This window comes from Colias philodice, chromosome 1 (genome assembly GCF_061535455.1).
Source record: "Colias philodice isolate Cphi_HAF_F1 chromosome 1, ilColPhil1 Martin Lab GWU primary, whole genome shotgun sequence".
Lineage (NCBI taxonomy): Eukaryota > Metazoa > Arthropoda > Insecta > Lepidoptera > Pieridae > Colias > Colias philodice.
In genome coordinates this window covers 13,220,202-13,241,199 of record NC_143086.1, presented here as the reverse complement: position 1 = coordinate 13,241,199, position 20,998 = coordinate 13,220,202, and the positions used below count along the sequence as shown (strand labels likewise).

General features: G+C 33.0%; 2 protein-coding genes across 6 annotated transcripts; one reads left to right on the top strand and one right to left on the bottom strand.

Moving 5' to 3' along the window:
• The first annotated feature begins 123 nt into the window (after nt 1-123).
• Nucleotides 124-20,438, top strand: Mcad (Medium-chain acyl-CoA dehydrogenase). Of its 5 annotated transcripts, none has more exons than XM_089697962.1 (10): nt 124-259; nt 777-873; nt 2,881-3,048; nt 6,510-6,610; nt 7,812-7,892; nt 8,266-8,396; nt 9,125-9,233; nt 18,032-18,172; nt 18,830-19,019; nt 19,797-20,438. In XM_089697962.1, exons 1-10 carry the CDS (start codon nt 242-244, stop codon nt 20,030-20,032), a joined length of 1,272 nt encoding a protein of 423 aa, XP_089554088.1. In that variant the 5' UTR covers nt 124-241; the 3' UTR covers nt 20,033-20,438. The 5 variants fall into 5 exon arrangements, with proteins under 5 accessions (XP_089554088.1, XP_089554084.1, XP_089554076.1 ...); XM_089697958.1 differs by lacking the exon at nt 6,510-6,610 and adding an exon at nt 4,756-4,859; XM_089697950.1 differs by lacking the exon at nt 6,510-6,610 and adding an exon at nt 4,163-4,266.
• LOC149491437 (uncharacterized) lies at nt 13,974-16,869 on the bottom strand. The gene is made up of 2 exons (XM_089699620.1): nt 16,282-16,869; nt 13,974-14,290 (listed from the first exon to the last, which is right to left on the bottom strand). Exons 1-2 carry the CDS (start codon nt 16,867-16,869, stop codon nt 14,072-14,074), a joined length of 807 nt encoding a protein of 268 aa, XP_089555746.1. The 3' UTR covers nt 13,974-14,071.
• Nucleotides 20,439-20,998: the final 560 nt, after the last annotated feature.

Genomic DNA, 20,998 nt, shown 5'->3' with positions numbered 1-20,998 from the left:
TTTAAGTAATATGACGTGCGTGACAGGTGACTTCTGTCATCGTTGATCGTTCACATAACTTCATAGTTCACAATTCAAACACATTTCACATCTGTGTTTCACACATGTTCTGTGGACTGTGGTGTTTCACATCTGATAAAAACTTTCTCGATACTAGACGTCTACATACACACAAATAATTAATTGATACAAAGTCCAACTCACTGCTACAAACATTGTTATATAAATTCATTTAATCAAGATGAATCCTATATCCCAGGTAAGTTTTTAGATGTTTTAAAAATTCCAATCCATCGAATACAAATAACTGTATTTCATAATATTTCTTCAAAAGTTGTTGAAAACTTTTTCGTCTTTGAAACAACTGCAACAAGTTTTTTTAGTTCATATAACGTATAGATTTGTACGGTACTTAATATCCATCACTTCATTAAAGTAATTCCTATATACGATTAACTGATTACAAAAGTCCAAAGTTCAATTTACAATTTCCATATTCCGAAGTTGTTTTTGATTGCTCATTATACAATACGATGCACATTCTATATGAAATACTTATGTTACATGACCGTGTGTTCATATTTTAACCAGATACATATAACAAACTAAATAACACTACAAATTGGTAATGTCAATCTACCAGTAGAAAATATTCAAAGGCTTACTTAAATTTTTCCTTACACTTACATAAAAATAATATACGCGTTTTTCACATTAACATACAAAAGTAATTGAATATTTAGGTAACCTTTGCTTTTATTTTTTTTTGATTACAGGTTGTGCGTGCGACTAGGCCCATCTATCGTAAACTGTCAACCACGGTATCAAATGGAGCTGCTGCAAAACCTATTCCAACAACCGGCATGTGTTTTGGTGAGTTATTTAAAAAAAAAAGTTTGTTTCATATAATATAACCCTTTGTAATGCACAATAGAAACCCTTAATCATAGATTGTAATTGTCTTGATGTATTTATTATATCACCAAATATTATCTTAATTACATAGCTTTGCATATCTCCTATATTTTATATTAATATTGCAATAATAAGTTTATCCACATATATAAATAAAACAATATTTCAATTGCTATTTGTGTGTTATTTACATATAATGAGTTTTAGAGTAGTTCAACATTTAATTAATATATTTATGTAAATAACTCTCTAATTATGTACAAAATAATAAAATAATCTATTGAAACTAATTAATTTGTTCTCTAATGTTTCTAGATAAATATGAATGTGTTTAATTTGAGGTTTATTGTGTAAGAATACAGTATTATATTTGTTTTGTTAAAATAGCTAATGCATGAGCGAACTTTACACATTGCGAAGAAATATCGTTTTTGTTTATTAAATCTAGAAAATGCTGCAAGTCATGATTACAAGGTACCTACAAAAATTTTAAGTAGTTGCATTGATGTATGGAAGTAGTTGCAAATTGGTTTTTAATTTGGATGAATCATTCTAAATAGTTATAATTATTAACATGCCTTATATGTAAGTTTTAACAAAATATAATATATATAACATATTGATTTGTAAGTTAAATAACTTGTAAAGAGTTTTATTATGAACTTTACCATTTTTTCTTAATAGTTTATTGTCATTATATAATTACAAATTAATTTAGATCTACCCAATAGACACTCTAGACAAAATTTCATGAGAATCGGTGCAGCCGTTACCGAAGAGAATGATATCTAACATTATGACACAAGAATTTTATTTGCAAAGAGATAATTGTTATGTTATGTAGCCTGAGGTTAACAACATTCATAGCATTACATGAATCAGCGTGTAAATATTCCAACGTAAACATACTTCTTATGATATCTGCCAAGTCATACTCTATACCATAATGTTTAAGAATGAATCTGTTATCTCTATTCATACTTAATTTTTTTAAGTAAATGTTAAAATTTTATAGTTAAAGACACATTCCTTCATAAGAGACTTATCTTGTCACATCACAAACTGACCAACCCACAAAGTCATTATCTAATTTAAGTATTTTAGAGATAACTTTTCAATTACTGTTGCTATCAAAATAAAAATTTGTAGATAGCAACAGTACTTGAAAAGATAAACATGTTTGGTATTTATTAGGTTTTAGGTAGTAATTTTTTTTGTTATCATCATCGTTTTGTATGAAATACTTAAATAAGTATAAAATCTTAATGATTCGATAATCATGAACATTGTCATGATTCCCAGTAGCTTACAGTTGTTTAACTTATTTATCAAATGAAATTTATACTTTTTTGCTTGACGAGAACTGTTTTCTATAATCCACTAACAAGATAAGATTGGTTAAAAGTTGTACGCATTTTATCAAAAAAAATATATCTTTAATTTTTACACATGCCAGATTTTCGATAGATAGAATTTAGTAGATAGTAGAAAATTTATCCTTAACAATAATTGAGGTCATTATCCTATACGAATTGCTGAACAGAATGATATCTTTGTTATCATTCTATTAGTTAGTAATCTATAAAAAACATTGATACAATAATATCAAGTGTGATAAAGGATTATTATTCCAATCTCTAATGAAAATTTACGAAACAAGACAAAATGATGACAATTGTTTGACATAAATTGGGTGCTCACGTCCTGCAATTCTTTCACTTCCATAGAAGATGTCATGGTCAAAGTGTATGTTTACGCTTACATAATATTGTAATTTGCCTTTTCTGTTAAGGTCCAAGTCCACTTTTGAATTGGCAATGTTACTGGGCAACCAATGTAGAATGTCACAAACATCTAATGGTGGCATGCAACTTTATCATCAGATGTAATACCTAATACTTAGATTACTAATATATTTCATATGTGCTTTAATTAATCCCTGTACAACTGGATATTTTTTTTCAGAATTGAACGATGAGCAAAAGGCCCTGCAGGACTTGGCGCGCAAGTTCACGAGGGAAGAGATCATGCCGGTCGCTGCTCAATACGACAAGAGTGGGGAGTACCCCTGGCCCATTGTAAAGAAGGCGTGGGAAGTCGGCCTAATGAACGGCCATGTTCCTGAGCATTGTGGTAATGTTAATAATTGTTCACGTTGATTCTAGAACATTCTAGAACATTTTCCCTATAGTTACTTCACAACGTTACATTTTGGTCAATCATCATTTAAATGTGTGAAATATTGTATTGCTGGTAATTTAGAGTCGTTATGAACGCATAGAACATAGTTGGAAGTCTAGATAAATTTACAGGGGGATTAGAGCTAGGTGTCTTTGACGTTAGTTTGGTTACCGAAGAAATGGCATTCGGCTGTGCGGGCATAAAAGCATCCATACTTACTTCCAATATAGGTGTAAGTCATCTAATTCGTTGCATAATTAACTCTTATCCAATCATGTACAAGGAAATTATAGTGATTGAGCCCACCGAAAAGCAAAGGTGCTATTGGTGTCCTACCAATTGGTGGTCACTATTTCACCGTTCTTTGCACATATTTGGTAACGATCCCTAGCCGTTTTCATGGAGCAACCGTAAATTCTAATCTTGTACGAAGATTTTAACCCTAACATAATATATTTAGACGCTTTGCATTATCAAGTAACATCTGGTTAGCAGCCGTGAAACATTCGGCATTTGCTACAATATTAACACTTATAAAAAGAGGTATAAAATTGTTTTTATAATCATGAGTATCGATTACAGGCGGATTAGGCTTAGGCGTTCTGGAGAGTTGTATGGTTTGCGAAGAAGTAGCATTTGGCTGTTCAGGAATTATGGCCGCCATTTATATCACGGAAGTTGGAGTGAGCATAACAGCTCTTACGTTTTATGAGTGACACTGGATTAGCATGCGGTTTTCATTGATATTTTGGCCATATCATCCGCGAATCTTTAAATCCCTTCATTAACCCGTAAAATATTCCTGACGAATTCAAACGAAGACTGCTAGGACGTTAGGTTCATCTCTAAAAGTTTAAAAATCCATCTCTATAATCTTCTTCACATCGGGACGTTGGCAAAAGCTAAATACTAGAGAAATAGTGCTGATAAAAATATTTGTTTAAAACGTATTTTTTTGTTTGTTTTCATACTGATAAAAGCTGCTATTGCCATATTTAGCGCTTGTCATCGTGCTGTTCTAAACCAAAGTCGAACATGGTTAATATAAAATTGAGCAAAATTTCAGGGGGTGTGGGAAATTTTGGTGTTTTCGAAGAGTGTCTCACCAGTGAGGAAATTGCGTTTGGTTGTACTGGTATTGTAACAGCGATCGGGGGATCGGGTCTAGGAGTGAGTTCTATTTTATGACGGTATACCTAACGTATATTGTACACGGTAGAACTATTGTATGGTGTAGTATGTCGATCAATGTATATCACATCACATTTCACCGATATAATTGTTGCGCTTGCACTACTGTTATATCTTGTTGGGGGACAATGTTCCGGTAATGTGTTTTATGTTAATTATTGAACGTTCTAGATAATGTTTCTTAGGCAGCCGTCATCGGCTTTACTTTAACGAAGGTCTTAATCATAACAAGGAAACAAAACTTACAGGATACTACCCGTGAACACTGAATCTTGAAATTTGGTACGAAGCAACGTCTTATAGAGCAGATAAAGGAAAAATAAACAACAGGTTTATACGGAACCCTCGGTGCGCAAGTCCGGCTCGTACTTAGCCTGTTTTTATTAAGATCTTGTTAACGTATGAACCTAAGCAATTAGATGGTTAACTGAATATCTGATGTTACTATAAACATGAGCGTAATTTCAGGGGGCATGGGCAATTTTGGTGTTTTCGACGAGTGTCTCATCGCTGAGGAATTTGCGTTTGGTTGTACTGGCATTACGACAGCGGTCGGGGGAACTGGTCTAGGAGTGAGTTTTACGACGTTATCCCTAGCGTATATTATAGTACCTATAATAATTAAAATGTGATGTCGAGTCTGGTGCGGTATGTCGATGTATAACATTACATTTCACTGATAATGTTGCTTGCTTTACTACTGTTGTATCATGTTCGGGAACACTATTATCTATATTAATCTACTAAAATGGTCGAAGTCGAGCATAATAAATGATGGGGAGACCTAAATGCCTTCTGCCACTTTTTGGTTATATTGTCTTTTGGCTATGATATAAGATTGTATTGTGATAAATTTGCCTTTTCTATTTAAATAATTAACAGTAAATATAACTTAATTAACATTCAACAGACTTTTTACTTCTTTTAAATTTAGAATTTAGTATTCTTGAATCGCAATTTGTTCTTTAAATACAACGTCATTAATTTTAAAATATATAGGTACAGTATTATATTATCTTTGTACATAGTTTTCTTTTTTGTTTCCATTCGACTTTTAAGTATGTAAGTGTACAGTGTGTTAGTAATTAAAATTGTACTTACAGTCTTATTTTTCATGATAAATGAAAAAATATCTAAAAATAAAATTAATTTCCTTTTTCAATTAAAATTTTCAAGTGGTAGAAGGTAATTTATGTTAATTGAAATATTAATCTACAAAAAGATCCTTGGATAAAATAAAGTAAATAAAATGATTAATATTTTCCCACTTTTTGCCTCATCATTATTCATTATACTTAATTTGTCTCAAAAAACAGGAAAAAAAAAACACCACAATCCTAAGACATTTTCAAAATCACGATATATGGTTAAATTACACGTAAAACGTGTATTATACAAAACGATAAATGTTTGTAAATAAAACATAAATTTACGTAGGTACGTTTATAATACATTCGTACATTTTGACTCGGGTACATTTATTTATTATGTTTAATTAATACTGCTATTTTTATAAACTTATAGGTGAAACAGTATCGTGACTAAAGTCATTAGAAAGGCCCTGCAATGTTTCGACAGCTAATTAATTTATTCTTTATGTTCTGAGTAGCATTAAAATAAGTTTCGGGTATTTTATAGTCGGTTTTCAATAATATTAAATTTGAATTAAATTCCTTAATGTTTTCTTAAGTTTTTATCTAAGGTTTTTAGGTGCTAAAATATGTAGTTTCCTTAAAAAGAGAAGATTCCTTAAAATAGCGTCATCGAAAGTTTATTATTGATCGGTATTCATTAGTCGGGGTTTGTTAGGACCTATAATTTGTAATGTCGCTTTTATTTAGGATAAAAAGTACTAGGATTATGAATAATGGCGCAAAATTTAACATAAATCTTCTAAAATGTATTGTACCATTCATTTGTTCTATGATCGCTACAGTCCTAAAATTTCCAATCGTCATGTTTATTGGAGTTGAATCGATTGAGCCCAGTCAGACCATTAATTTTGTAGCATACATTATTGACATGACATGGCTTATGGCTACCACACACGCTACGATACATATGACAGGTCTACCTATACAGGTAGGCGCGGGTAGACCTTAACGTGTGTGTTGGACTAGACCTGTGCAATTTTAAGCCTACCTATGAGTTTCACCTGAGCAGGTACCTGTAGGGTAAACCGTAGAAGTATGGCTTACATTAGTACCCCCTACTTTCCACAGGTGGCTTAAACATGGGAGTCTTTGATGGGTGTTTGGTGGGGGAAGAGTTAGCGTTCGGGTGTACTGGTATTATGACCGCGATGGAGGCCAGTGGTCTTGGTGTGAGTTACACTTACGGATTGTACCCTAATTGAATGTATACATTCATTTCGCTATAGCGAACAATAATTTATTAACTGATTGAATCGGTACACCACTGCATGCAAACGGATATGATAATATGTCCAATGAATTAAATTTATACACGATGTGATTAATTGCTTGAATAATGATGAGATGTTAAAAACTGTGTGAGGATCACAATTTTAGTTTAATGACGGCTTGAAGTGTTCAAGTGTTTGTGATGTTTGCAGCTTGTGAATGCTCCATGAGGACTGGGGATTGGTGATGGTATATCCCGCTTTTATTGGACGCATGGCATGTTGGTGATGGTATATGTTAAGACGCAATTCCTTAAATACTTTTATTTATTGTGTATTCACTGGTTAAGTACAGTTGTGTTGTATAGAAATATATATTGTGGATGTTTTTATATGTGATACAAGCGATATTAATACACAGTAAAATATAAGATAAAAATAAAATTATAGATGGTTATATTCGTTTTTGTAAGGAGTTATAAATAAGCTTTTTTAAGGAGTTACGTCATGTACAAGACATTATTATTTTAGAAAGACGTGTATCATTTAAATCAGTGATATAATCTGCCTTTTAAATAAATAAGAATATGAGAAAATGTTATATACTCAACCAAGCATAATCCTATTAAATATAATTATGTTACATAATGTTACGTGCGTCTCTCTGAAATATTACAAAGTGTTTTTGTAATGTAGTATAATTAAATATTATACTTATGTACTAATATTTCATTATTATTTTATATGTAGATATTATAGCTTTTTAGAACAGTTTAGATACTAATCAAGATAATATAATTTGATAAAGTTAATTTAAGTACTAGGTAGGTTTCTATATGGACCCCATACGGGTAAAAAAAATAATTAAAAATAATTAAAAATACTAATATTGTTCTTAAACTGTAATTGTAACAAATACTGTTTCTTATGGATCAAATAAAGCTTTATTTATTTTTTTATTTTTTATTTATTATAGCTTTAATATTTTGTAGTTTAATTAAATTTATATTTTTTTTGAAACTGTAAAATCTAAATCTTTATTTTTGGTTATTTGTTTCAATATAAAAATATATGAATTGCTTTTGACTGCATGCATAAAGAGATCTATTAGTATTTAGTATAGTCGAAGGTTATTTTAGCTAAAACAATAAATGATTTCCAGCAAACTCCCGTTATTATTGCTGGTAATAAGGAACAGCAGAAGAAATACTTGGGCAGGTTGATTGAAGAACCCATTGTAGCTGTAAGTAGCAATCCAAATCTATATAAAGGTAAACTAATTATTACCAAAGTCATTTACATGTATTCTTACATACATATTTATTATACATATTATGTACATCTCAGAACTTCACTTGACCTTTTCCCTGATTTTCACTAAGGCTTAAGTAGATTTAAATTTGATTCCTTCATATGTCGCGTTCCCATACTTTAGAAAAATATCTGTAAATTGAGAATACACGAAAATTACTCAATTAATTATCAATTTGGACAATAATGATAATGATCAAATTAAATGCAGTTCTACTATAGGATCCTATTTTAGGTAAAGTAAAATTAAATTTAACACTATTAGTCGTTTGGGTATATTCAGATGGACTATTTATTATGAATAGGCGTACTGCGTGACAGAGCCTGGCGCAGGTTCTGACGTGGCCGGTGTTAAGACTAAAGCCGAGAAGAAGGGAGACGAATGGATCCTGAACGGCCAGAAGATGTGGATCACCAATGGAGGGGTTGCTAACTGGTAAGAAAAGTTCTGTGACTGTAATAACTCAGGCCCCGGAATCACAGACACAATAGAAAATCTATTGTGTCGTGGACCGATCGGGCCGTTCGGGGCTCAATGGGTTAAAAAAGGAGGTGGTTCTAAATTCGTCTTCTAGTCTTTAGTGATAAGAGCTAGAGATAGTGATTCTTTTAACTGATTTAAAAAAATGAAGAGGTTCTAAATTCGTCTAGTCTTTAGTGATAAGAGCATAAAATTCTTGTTTGTATGTAATAAGGATATGAGGACAGTCGCTGCTGACATTGCACATAGAGTTTGTAATGTTACCACTTTTGCAGTAAGTTTTAAAATTGATTATGGAAGCTGAATATATGTATATAACATTGATTCCAGTTATAAATTAAATTCCTATAGCGATGAGACGCTATTTTTAAAGACAATAATTTTGTTATATACTCAAACAAGTAGTCTCACTCTCAAATAAAATATTCCCAATTTTCGTGGTTGATTCAGACATTTCACCTAAAATCTATGCTTAATATTATAAAGCTGAAGAGTTTGTTTGTTTGAACGCGCTAATCTCGGGAACTACTGGTCCGATTTGAAAAATTGTTTCGGTGTTATATAGCCCATTTATCGAAGAAGGCTATATATCATCTCGCTAAGACCAACAGGAGCGCAGCACTGCGGGTAAAACCGCGGAGCACAGCTAGTACATAATAATTTACCTACTAATTATTTCATAGGTACTTCGTATTGGCTCGAACGAACCCTGACCCCAAATGCCCGGCGAGCAAGGCTTTCACTGGCTTCATTGTGGAGAGAGAATGGGCTGGAGTTAACCCTGGACGTAAGGTAATAGATAAAATTGGTATTTTGGCATACATACAGTGGTGGACGTTTAATTAGAAACACGAACACGATGAAGTAGTCATCAAATTCATTTAACATTTATGTATGAACGTATTAGAGATTAAGTATTATTTCATATGTAATAGAACACCCGTTTATCTAGTTTTATAAGATATTGCTTAATTTTAATCAAACATTAGCTTAAATTAATAAAATTAAACAACTTTTAGTGTAGCTGTGTGTAGGGAGATTAAAATAAAGATAGCAGTCAATGGAAATTATATATTCTTCTAAATTACACAAAAATATACTATTTTAATTTATTGACTACAAGACGTGGGTCGGTGGCGCGAGCTACGGAACAACTGGGGGGCGACGCTATGTGAATGTGCGACGCGACCGAAAATCCTGCGTCAGCACAGCACCTACAATATTCCCCCCTTTTCAAACAAAATGTGGAACATTTTTAAACAAAATCAAATTAAATTATCTTTATTTAGATTACTAACTCGCACAACGAACCCTAACAATTCTGCTGACAGACAAAAAAATAACAATGTGAAACATAATACAAGATTAGTTCAAGAGTCGGTGAAATATTTTTATAAACACACGAACATTTATTTAAAAAATTACTATAGTCTGCAGCCATGGTGTTTGATGTAACGTTATGATGTTCTCTCTTGTCATCATTGCGGCCCTTTGCCAACAATACAATCTAATAAAGTCCTACGATCGAACAACATAACATTACATACACACAAACATTATAATGTAAAGTAACATCATTAATAAAAAATACGCAATGTATAATATTAAGGTATCATGTACCTAGTAAATTAACATGCAAATAAAATCATATACGAAAATTACAATTAATACGAAAATATAATTAAAATTGTTCCCGTCTCTTACACTATGACCACACCCCGGACACTCCATACAAAATCATCGTTTTGACAGTCACACTGCAAATGTGTGTGTTAACGCTTTATGGTTGGCACATTTTTGACTAGCTTAAAAAAAAATTCGCGTTTTTCTGATGAAATACATCCGTAAACAGCGAATATCTAACCATTTTCTACGAAAAACGATAATCACAAATCCAAAATAATAAAATTACTTTAAGTCAATTTGATTAATGTTGTCAATATTCGTTGCGTATCGTCCCTGTAGAAAAATATGGACCATTTTTAGACTGATCGTGAGGGGGAGGTAAGGGTTTAATTTTGGCGGGAGGCGGAGAGTGGCCGTTCTGTAGCGTTTAGCTACTATTATGTATTCTGTGCTATGACGATACAATAACAATGCAATGTATGAAACGTCATGACATTAAAATTTAATAACATACAAGAAATACAACTTACATATTTGTTAATACACAACTTTATTTAATTCTCGTGGTCTTTCCACCTTGATTTCAGGAACAGATAAACTAGTAGTACTCATAACTTCTTTTTTAAACTAATTACTAGCAACTTTAATACACTGTTGTTTCAAAACACAACAAACAAAAATAGTTAATATAATTACTGCAATGAAAATTATTATGATTCCAAAAATATTAATTTTATTTTCCAGCTTTGAAACATTGGAAATACTTTCGTTAATGACAACACTTTCCTTGGTTTGATTTAATCCCATAGTAAAATTGTAAAATAATGTATAAAGAAAAATAATTGTATAAAATGTATATATTTAGTAGTATATAGTTTGAAAATAAAAATATTGATTAAAATATTTCAATATAACCATTCTTTAAATTCAAAGAATTACGTGACCTAAAACAACAACATACAATTTGCAACCATGAATTACATTTCCCGCAGCCGGAGGCCCCAAAAGAAACTCAGATATACTTAGAAACTACATTTAATGACTAAAATGAGACTTTTACACCCATGTCTGCACGATGCAGACCGGAGTTAAAGAATGAATTTATACATTTTAATAATTATAAAGACGTAAGCTTGGATGCTAACTCAAGGAAATCGGACCAACATTCTATTCCCGTGCGAACGGCGTATTCATCAGTTTCGTATGAAGGCAGGGCCGTAACTCATGCAAAAATTGCAATAACAATAGTGTACATGTTTAAAACATAAACTTACTTGGCGTTTTTCGTATTCGCCCTGATCGTGTAACATAATTTTTACAGCTGGATTTGTCTGTTTCAAACGTTACCTTTTTAATTACCTTTTTTGTATGTAGCGAATCATTAATTTTACTATCACTCATATTAACAGACTTACCTGTGAACTTAGTTACAATATTATTATCATCAGGTAAAACGTATGCAGGTTTTAACCTATCTACTGAAACGTTAAGTTGTCTGTCCATTAATTGAATTTTAAAAGTTTTATCCTTTCTACTAATGACACGATATGGCCCATCATACGGCGGTTGTAATGGTTTCCGTACGGTGTCATTTCTTAAAAATACATATTCGCAATCAATTAAATCTTTATGAATGAACATTTTACACGGTAATTTATTAATTCTAGATACAGGTTTCATACTGAGTATTATCGACCTCAATTTATCAACATAACTATGTTCGTCACACGGTTTTATATTACTTGTGTCATAAAAATCACCAGGCAGCCTTATATTACTACCATAAATCATTTGAGCTGCAGTTACGCCTGTGTCTAATTTAACAGTTGTGCGTAACCCTAACAATACTGTTGCTAGCTCATCGACCCAAGAATTACAATTTAAACGAGCCATAAGCGCTGCTTTTAAAGTTCTATGCCAACGCTCTACTGCACCATTGCTCTGTGGATGATATGGGGTGGTCCGCAACTTTTGTATTCCCATTAATAACATAAGTTGCTTAAATAAATTACTTTCGAATTGTCGACCTTGGTCACTTGTGAGCCTAAGGCGCGGGACATATACAAGCGGCGCGGCGCGCCGCGGGCGCGCTGCCGGCGTGCATCGGGTGCGCTATTGGCATTTTGTATGAAATAATTTTGGAAAGGCGGCGCAACCTTGGCACAACCGTGGCGTGCCGTCTCGACGTCTGTCCAAAATTCTTTCATACAAAATGTATAAGAAGGACGTGGTGCAAAACAGATTCAAGAGGTGCGCTTATGGCACGCCCGCGCCCGCGCCGCTTGTGTTTGACCCGCGCCTAAGGGACAACCGAACCTACAAATCCAACCCTCATACAACACCTTTGCCACAGTCTCCGCAGTAATTTCTTTTAAAGGAAAAGCCTCGGGCCACTTGGTGTACCTGTCTATGATTGTTAGACAATATCTAAACCCTTCTGATGAAATTGGCAATGGCCCTACAAGATCAATATGTATATGCTCAAAACGGCACGAGCCTTGAAAACTTCCTAAATCGGATACGGTATGTTTTGAGACTTTAGCTCTTTGGCACTTAATACATGTTTTAGACCAAATTCCTATATCCTTATTCATTTCTGGCCAAAAATATCTATCAGTTACTAATTTTTTTGTGGCTCTAATACCCGGGTGACTTAAATTATGCACAGCATCAAAAGCTAAACGTCGAAATTGTTTAGGTAAATATGGTCGAATTCTATCTGTGGATGTTTCACAATAAATTTGTTTATTACAATCGAACATTGCAACACGCTTAAGTGTAAATTGACTGTTTACGTTTGACTGGTGTCGCATTTCTGCAAGTTGTTCATCCGTTTCCTGCGCTCGGGCGAGTTCTGCGAAATCTAACACGGTGGGACATATTATTGTTTCAATTCTCGATAACGTGTCAGCGACTATATTTTCCCTACCTGTTACATGACGAATATCTGTACAAAACTCACTAATAAACATAATTTGCCTAGTTCTTCGAGCAGTTTCTCTATTTGTACCTATTTTACTAAATGCAAAACAAAGTGGTTTATGATCTGTATAAACTATTAATTCGCGGCCTTCAACCATGTTGCGAAAATGAATTATTGATAAATAATAATAATAATATCGCTAATCATTCTCTATCATAGGTACTGTATTTACGCTGAGCTTCCGTAAGTTTACGTGAAAACAGTGGCGGATTTATAGATTTGCCGCCCGTAGGCTATTCAATTTTCGCCGTCTCTAAATTTTTATATCTTAGTCCACAATCATATCAATTTTCTATCAATAAAATTTCAACTTTATAATTTGTGCTCCATCATCCTCGTTACATCAACTTTTCCCATATAGTTATTATTATTGAGAACTATGTACCGTGTTAGAACCTTGATTATTTTTACAGCAAAGAATTATCAAAAAACATATCGAAATCCGATGTTTTCTCACATTAAACCGTACCTAACAAATATGATGTACATGAATATTATTTAAAAAGCAACTTATCGGAAAGAAAAATGATCGCTGAGCTTATAAAAATTATTTTTTCGGTTATGATTAATTATTTTTTATTTAAAAGGAAATAATTTTAATGCCATATCGTATGGATTTTGGATGATCGTGTTCACAGTAAACACGATAAGTAACTTTCGAAAAAATAATTTTTTCACTTCAATTTTTTTTTAATATACTTGTTTAACTGGAGAGAAGCCGTTGAATAAAAAATTGCAGCTGAGTATTGTTTTATCTTATTATAATTAATTCATTCCGATTGGCATTTTCTGAAAAAGTTGGCTTTGCGAAAAAGTTATCTGTTATCAAATCTACTGATGTAAACATTTAATTTAAATAATTCGTGTACGACATGAGCGCTTAAGGCCTGCTCATTTGGATTTTCCAACACATTTGCACCACTATCAACTAAAAAGTTTAGTCCTGAATTTCTGTCCAAAACACTGAGACGGTTATTTATGTAGACTCGGTCGCAGGCACCCGTCGCTGGCTGCACCGATGCTAGTTTTCCGCTGGTCTCTCAGGCTGACTAGGTTTCCAGTTGCACAGTTTCACACATTTCGTCGCTTTATTTTTATATTTGTAATGGTATTTACAAAGCCAATTGGGATTATGCCTTTGATTACGTTGAAATCTACCTCTTGACCTGGATCGTGACCTTGTTCTAAAATTTTGTGTATTATTTCTTGTTTCCAATCTTCTCAGTCGATTACTTAATTTGGTTAAATATTTGATTCGATGTCCCCGAATTTCATTATTTTTTGCTGTTTAATCGATAGCTGGTAGTGGATTTTCTTAACAAACTGCTTTTTTTTTCCAACAAAAATGCGTAGTTTTTGTGAAAATCGAAAATGAAAATTATTATTTTTAAGGTTATTTTTGTACTAAAAACGACACTTTTATACCATTGTCGTATTAAAACTTCTAGTAATCTCGCACACAGGCAATATTTTTAAATATAATGCCGTATTATTAATTTATTTATAACAATTTCTTAAATTATATTACCTGAAAAATGTAAGTTTGTATTTACCACGTATTTACGACATGCCATTATAGAATATAGATAATAAATGTTATATGACGCGTTCACAATTGTAGATAATAAATATAATTCGAAAGTGATTTTTAAAATGAATTTGTCAAAAATAATTTTAAGGACAGCGCTAGTCGTCTGCTAAACGGATGAATAAAATAAATTAGTTGTCCGATTACCGGATGAATAAAATAATTTAATCGTCCGATAATTCTTTAGAGAACTGCCGCACGTATTATAGGTTTTTTGTGGGGGGAGGAGGTATTTTATTTTTTTTGCGCGTCGACGGAGCCCCGCTTAGCGGGGCTCCTATTTCTGTGTAGTTTTTTTTTAAGAAACCTAACCTAACCTAACCTAAACTTGATTTTTTTTTGCGCGTCGACGGAGCCCCGCTTCGCGGGGTTCCTATTTCTGTGTATTTTTTTTTAAGAAACCTAACCTAACCTAACCTAACGGCTAACCTAACCTAAACTTAATTTTTTTTTGCGCGTCCTATTTCTGTGTAGTTTTTTTTTTAAGAAACCTAACCTAACCTAACCTAAAGGCTAACCTAACCTAAACCTAACCTAACGAATTGAGGGCGAATATCTCGGCCATTTTTGATTTTAGAGAAAAGTTGTTCCTATAAAACATGCTTATATTAGCGTAATCTTTACGATAAAACAATAATAAATAGGTGTTATAATGACACCAACTCCATCAAAAATTTTCTAAGTCCTGAGCCCCCTTTGCTTTAGTCCAACCCAACTAGCTTTAGTGTTAAAAGGTTATCTAGTAATCCGAATAATCGGACGATTAAATTATTTTATTCATCCGGTAATCGGACGATTAAATTATTTTATTCATCCGGTAATCGGACGACTAATTTATTTTATTCATCCGTTTAGCGGACGACTAGACACTTCGTAATTTTAATTTAGATAGCATTTGATAATAACAAAAATTTTACGATACATAAATAAAATACAAACAGGTTGTTTAAACCTACGTAGTTTTTTTTTGTTTGAGTGGGAATCGCCCTAAAGTCGCTTCTGGCACTCGCCGGCCGCTGCCGCGGCACGCTCGCTTCGCTCGCTCGGCTCGTGCGGCAGTTCAACAGTTAACCTAACACGCTCGTCGCTTTGCTCCTCGCTACCTATTTGAATACTAAAAGTAAAAGTTAATCGATTTTAAAAACTGAAGCAAGTGAGCTATAAAAAAACATTAAAAATTAAAATGTATCATTTATACTCTATGATAAGCTAATATATTTGTATTGCTAATCTGTGATCTGCGTCATATTAACTAATCTGTGTTATCTGTGGCTTGTTGTGAATACAAAAATATATGGAACGATTTTTGGCTATACTAAATTGTTAAAATACTATTTTAACAAAATAAATTGTAATATGTAAATAAAGTAATAGGTACGTAAATATATTTAAAAATAATGCGTGTGAGTGTGATAATTAGACATTTTGATACTATAATGGCTTAAGATTTTACTTTAAGTTGCGTTTTTAGTACAAAAATAACCTTAAAAAATATCATTTTCAATTTCGATTTTCACAAAAACTACGCATTTTTGTTGGAAAAGAAAAGCAGTTTGTTAAGAAAATCCACTACCAGCTATCGATTAAACAGCACAAAATAATGAAATTCGGGGACATCGAATCAAATATGCAGCCCTTAATTTTTCTATCTCACCAATCAAATTATTTTCTGGACTGTTGCTTAAACTGGACTGTTGAACTGCTGATACCGAGTTTAAGGGTGTCATACTCTCCATAAATTTATCTGCTATTGATGCCAAAATATCTTCACTTTTACTCTCGGATACGGCTAACACAGCTCTTATTGCTGGCGGTAATAAATTTTGCCATAAAACTAGAAGTGTTTCCGTTGTTACTCGTCCACGCGTCAAATCTTGCATTTTCCTCATTAATTGTGAGGGTTTTTGATCACCCAATTCCATTTCGCCAATTAATTTTTTTATTTGTCGATCTTCCGATTCTTCAAAAATTTGTAATAATCTTCTTTTTAATGTTTCATATTTTCCTGTCTCCGGCGGGCTAATTAAAATGTCCGTGACTTGCTCGATGACTTCTGGCGTTAATTTAGAAATTACTATTTGATATTTCGCCTCATCTGACATTTTCTGTGGCGATAAAACTGCTTCCGTTTGTATAAACCATATCTTCGGCGATTTCTTCCAAAAATCTGGGATGCGGGACGTAATGGAGATAGACGATAAACTTGCAAATTCTTCTTTAACGGGTTCCATGGTGATATTTAATTTTTATATGTAGTTTTTATGTGTTATTAAATTTTATTTATTTAAATTTTACCGCTGCCACCGCCCTGTAGTTTTGTGAGTTGTCCGTATAAATATTATATATTAATTTTGAATATTTATTCTCCCTACTACATACTCACGTCGATATATGACGTCGGTCGAGATCACGTCGGGGTCACCAATTTAGTGTAGCTGTGTGTAGGGAGATGAAAATAAAGATAGCAGTCAATGGAAATTATATATTCTTCTAAATTACACAAAAATATATTATTTTAATTTATTGACTACAAGACGTGGGTCGGTGGATGGATCCATCTTTGCGAAAATAATTATTTGCCTATGCTCGCGAGCAGTGGTTTTTCACGATCGAGCTTTTTTAGGCACTTAATCAGAAGTACCATGCTCTTTATTATAAACTGTAGCATTGAATATCTTTTTATCAAAAAATTATTTTTCTTGTTGATGGGTCACAAGTCTTACTTTTACCCATTTATACTGCAAAGCAAATTAATTTTAACAGAAACTTTTAGATGGAATGTTTAAAAGACGGCGCAAATATTTGTAGAAGAAAAAATATTGGCGGCATTTCAACAGGTTTTGACTTTGGAACACTCGAACCATGCTGTTTCTAATTTGTTGTCCAGACTGAAAATACTCGGAAATCAGACTTCACTTAAAGTTGTTTAATTTTATTAATTTAAGGTAACGTTTGATTAAAATTAAGCAATTTATTATAAAACTAGATAAACGGGTTTTCTATTACATATGAAATAATGCTTAATCTCTAATACGTTAATACACAAAAGTAAATAAATTTGATGACTACTTCATCCTGTTACGTGTTTCTAATTATACGTCCACCACTGTATATTATGATTTTCAGGATATTATCGGCGGGTCAATAACAAGGATATTAATAACGGTCGCTCACAACTTTTGGATTAATTTTGTTTTGCTTACATGTCAATTGAAATGATGATAATCTAAATATAATAATGTAATATATTCCAATTATCCCAAATAGGGAAGTAGATGCAGAAGGTATTAGCCAGTTGTGAAATTAGCCCTTACTTTTTTATTACTTCACTCATTTTCTATTTTCCTTATACAAAGCTGCGTACTAAAAATAATTTATTTACTTCTTTCCCAGGAGCAAAACATGGGCCAACGCGCTTCAGACACGCGCGGCATCACATTCGAAGATGTCCGTATTCCCAAGGAAAATGTGCTTATTGAAGAAGGCGCTGGATTCAAGATTGCTATGGGCGCTTTCGATAAAACACGCCCACCGGTATGTATGGGATTTCAAGTAATATAAAAGACTCCCTTGATAAATGGTCCTGAAATGTAAATATATCTGATGTCGAAATTAAGTAACTGCTACAAAATATAGACAATGATATTAAAATAAACATAAAGATAATATTTTCTATAATAAATAATAGTGTGAAAGAAGGGAACAAAATGAAGCTACTTCACTGCATGAATTATTAGAAATAACTATATTTCTATAAAATTATTAACATTTACAAAACTAGGTAACTTTAATAGCGAACTAGCATTTTTCTTAAACAATTTTAACCTACATTTTATTGCGAGTGTATTAGAAATTCTACAAATTCGGTATTTGAATGACCAAGTTTCCCAAAAAATACGTACTTAAAATTGCTAAAACAAATGAACCCATATCCATACTATATATTAATATTATAAATTCGAAAGTAACTCTGTCTGTCTGTCTGTTACTCAATCACGCCTAAACTAATGAACCAATTTTTATGAAATTTGGTATAGAGATATTTTGATACCCGAGAAAGGACATAGGATAGGTTTTATCCCGGAAATCCTACGGGAACGGGTTTTTCTTTGAAAACGCGGGCGAAGCCGCGGGCGGAAACTTAGTATGTAATATTATAAATTAATGTCACAAAATGAAATTCCACTACAGGTAGCAGCCGGTGCCACGGGTCTAGCTAACAGGGCTCTCTATGAGGCTACCAAGTACGCTATGGAGAGGAAGACCTTCGGCGTGCCGATCGCCCAACACCAAGCTGTGTCCTTTATGTTGGCCGATATGGCCATCGGTGTGGAAGCTTCCAGACTCGCTTGGCAGAGGTCTGCGTGGATGGTCGACCATGGTAAGATGGTACTAATAGCTAAAAGAATAATTAAATAATAATAATAAATATTATAGGACATTATTACGCAAATCGACCTAGTCCCACAGTAAGCTCAATTAAGGCGTGTGTTGTGGGTACTAGGAGACGATAAAAATAATCCATACTAATATTATAAATGCGAAAGTAACTCTGTCTGTCTGTCTGTTACTTAATCACGCCTAAACTACTGAACCAATTTTCATGAAATTTGGTATGGAGATATTTTGATACCCGAGAAAGGACATAGGCTACTTTTTATCCCAGGAAAATGACGCAATCCCGGAAATCCCACGGGAACGGGAACTATGCGGGATTTTCTTTGCCTGCGCAGGCGAAGCCGCGGGCGGAAGCCTAGTATTTAATAAATACATATATAGATAATAACACCCAGACCCAAGAACAAATAATTGAGTTCATCACACAAATATTTGCCCTGAGCGGGGATCGAACCCGGGACCGTCGGCTCAGTAGGCAGTTACTTTACCACTGCGCCAACTGCGTCGTTCAAAAGTAAATAATTCTAATACGAAATGTTTTCCATTCAACAGCACCATGTTCCGTTTTCTTTGTTATGGTTGAAAATTTAAAAGTAGCTAAACATGTTTTATAGACAAATTGATTAATGAAAATCTGTTTTCACACAAAACAATACACACACAATCACAGTGCTGGATAAAGTTCAACGATTCAGTTAGTTTTTATTAAGTAAAATAATAGTTATGTAGCATGATCTTAAACATTAAAAACAATTCGCAGGTCAAAGGAACACCCTCATGGCGTCGGTAGCCAAGTGTTTCGCTTCAGAAGTCGCCAATAAAGCCGCGGCTGATGCGGTCCAGATCTTCGGGGGAAACGGCTTCAACACTGAATACCCAGTCGAAAAGCTCATGAGAGACGCCAAGATCTACCAAATCTATGAAGGAACCTCTCAGATACAAAGACTCATTATTTCACGAGAAATCCTCACTGCCGCCAAACAATCGAATGCCTAATTTGATATACATTGCTCTCTGTACACAGTAGCATCCTATTAGTATACAGATGTGTACTATAACCAAATATGAAACGAAATTGACTAAATTAGACTACTGGTTTTGCTCTGAATCAATAGTTCGCTTTCATATTTTATTTTACGTACACTACAGTTTTATACCTTCACAGTTAAAAAGGCTGCTTTAAATTTTTAAACTAAAATTATGCGAGTGATGTATGCCTACTTATTTATAAGCCTAAAATGATCGAATTTTTATAAGGGAATAAGGCACGAGAACAATAAAACAACTAATGCATAATTTTAATGTTTTAAAGGTTTATTTTAGTAAATTTAATAAATATCAATTTTAAATAGAACTTATTTTTGTATGTAAAATAATTGTTCAAATAAATATTTCTATTGTTGCTAAGTGTTTTATTTCTTATTTTCATAAACATAATCACAACAGCTATTGATTTACTTAATCATTTATTGTGTCTAGGATTAAGCCCCGATTCAAAAATGCTTTTATAAACTATCTAAACTGAGTAATAATGCTGCCTGACCAACAAAATAATCCATACTAATATTATAAATGCGAAAGTAACTCTGTCTGTCTGTCTGTTACTCAATCATGCCTTAACTACTGAACCAATTTGCATGAAATTTGGTAAAGAGATATTTTGATACCCGAGAAAGGACATAGGTTTTATCCCGGAAATCCCACGGAAACGGGAACTATGCGAGTTTTTCTTTGACTGCGCGGGCGATGCCGCGAGTGGAAAACAAGTATCAATATATAAAGAAGATATGAAAAAATGATATATCTAAACATAGTTCAAACGTGGTTGACTAGTTTCCTAGCATTGAGCTATTATTATAGAGTACCTAAGCTGTAATAAGCTAGAGCCGTAAGACACAACTTATTTTCTAAAGCATATAAGTTTCGGTTCACAGTAGTCTTTAGTGTACTTTTTAATACCTG

Excerpts from the sequence above, each read along its gene's own strand:
- Mcad (XM_089697958.1), top strand. Across the intron at positions 3,049-4,755 it reads CCATGTTCCTGAGCATTGTG|GGGGCATGGGCAATTTTGGT; the intron begins GTAATGTTAATA and ends GCGTAATTTCAG. Across the intron at positions 19,020-19,796 it reads TGCGTGGATGGTCGACCATG|GTCAAAGGAACACCCTCATG; the intron begins GTAAGATGGTAC and ends AACAATTCGCAG.
- LOC149491437 (XM_089699620.1), bottom strand. The coding sequence starts at position 16,869 with ATGGAACCCGTTAAAGAAGAATTTGCAAGTTTATCGTCTATCTCCATT. Across the intron at positions 14,291-16,281 it reads ATTTGATTGGTGAGATAGAA|AAATTAAGTAATCGACTGAG; the intron begins AAATTAAGGGCT and ends AAATATTTAACC.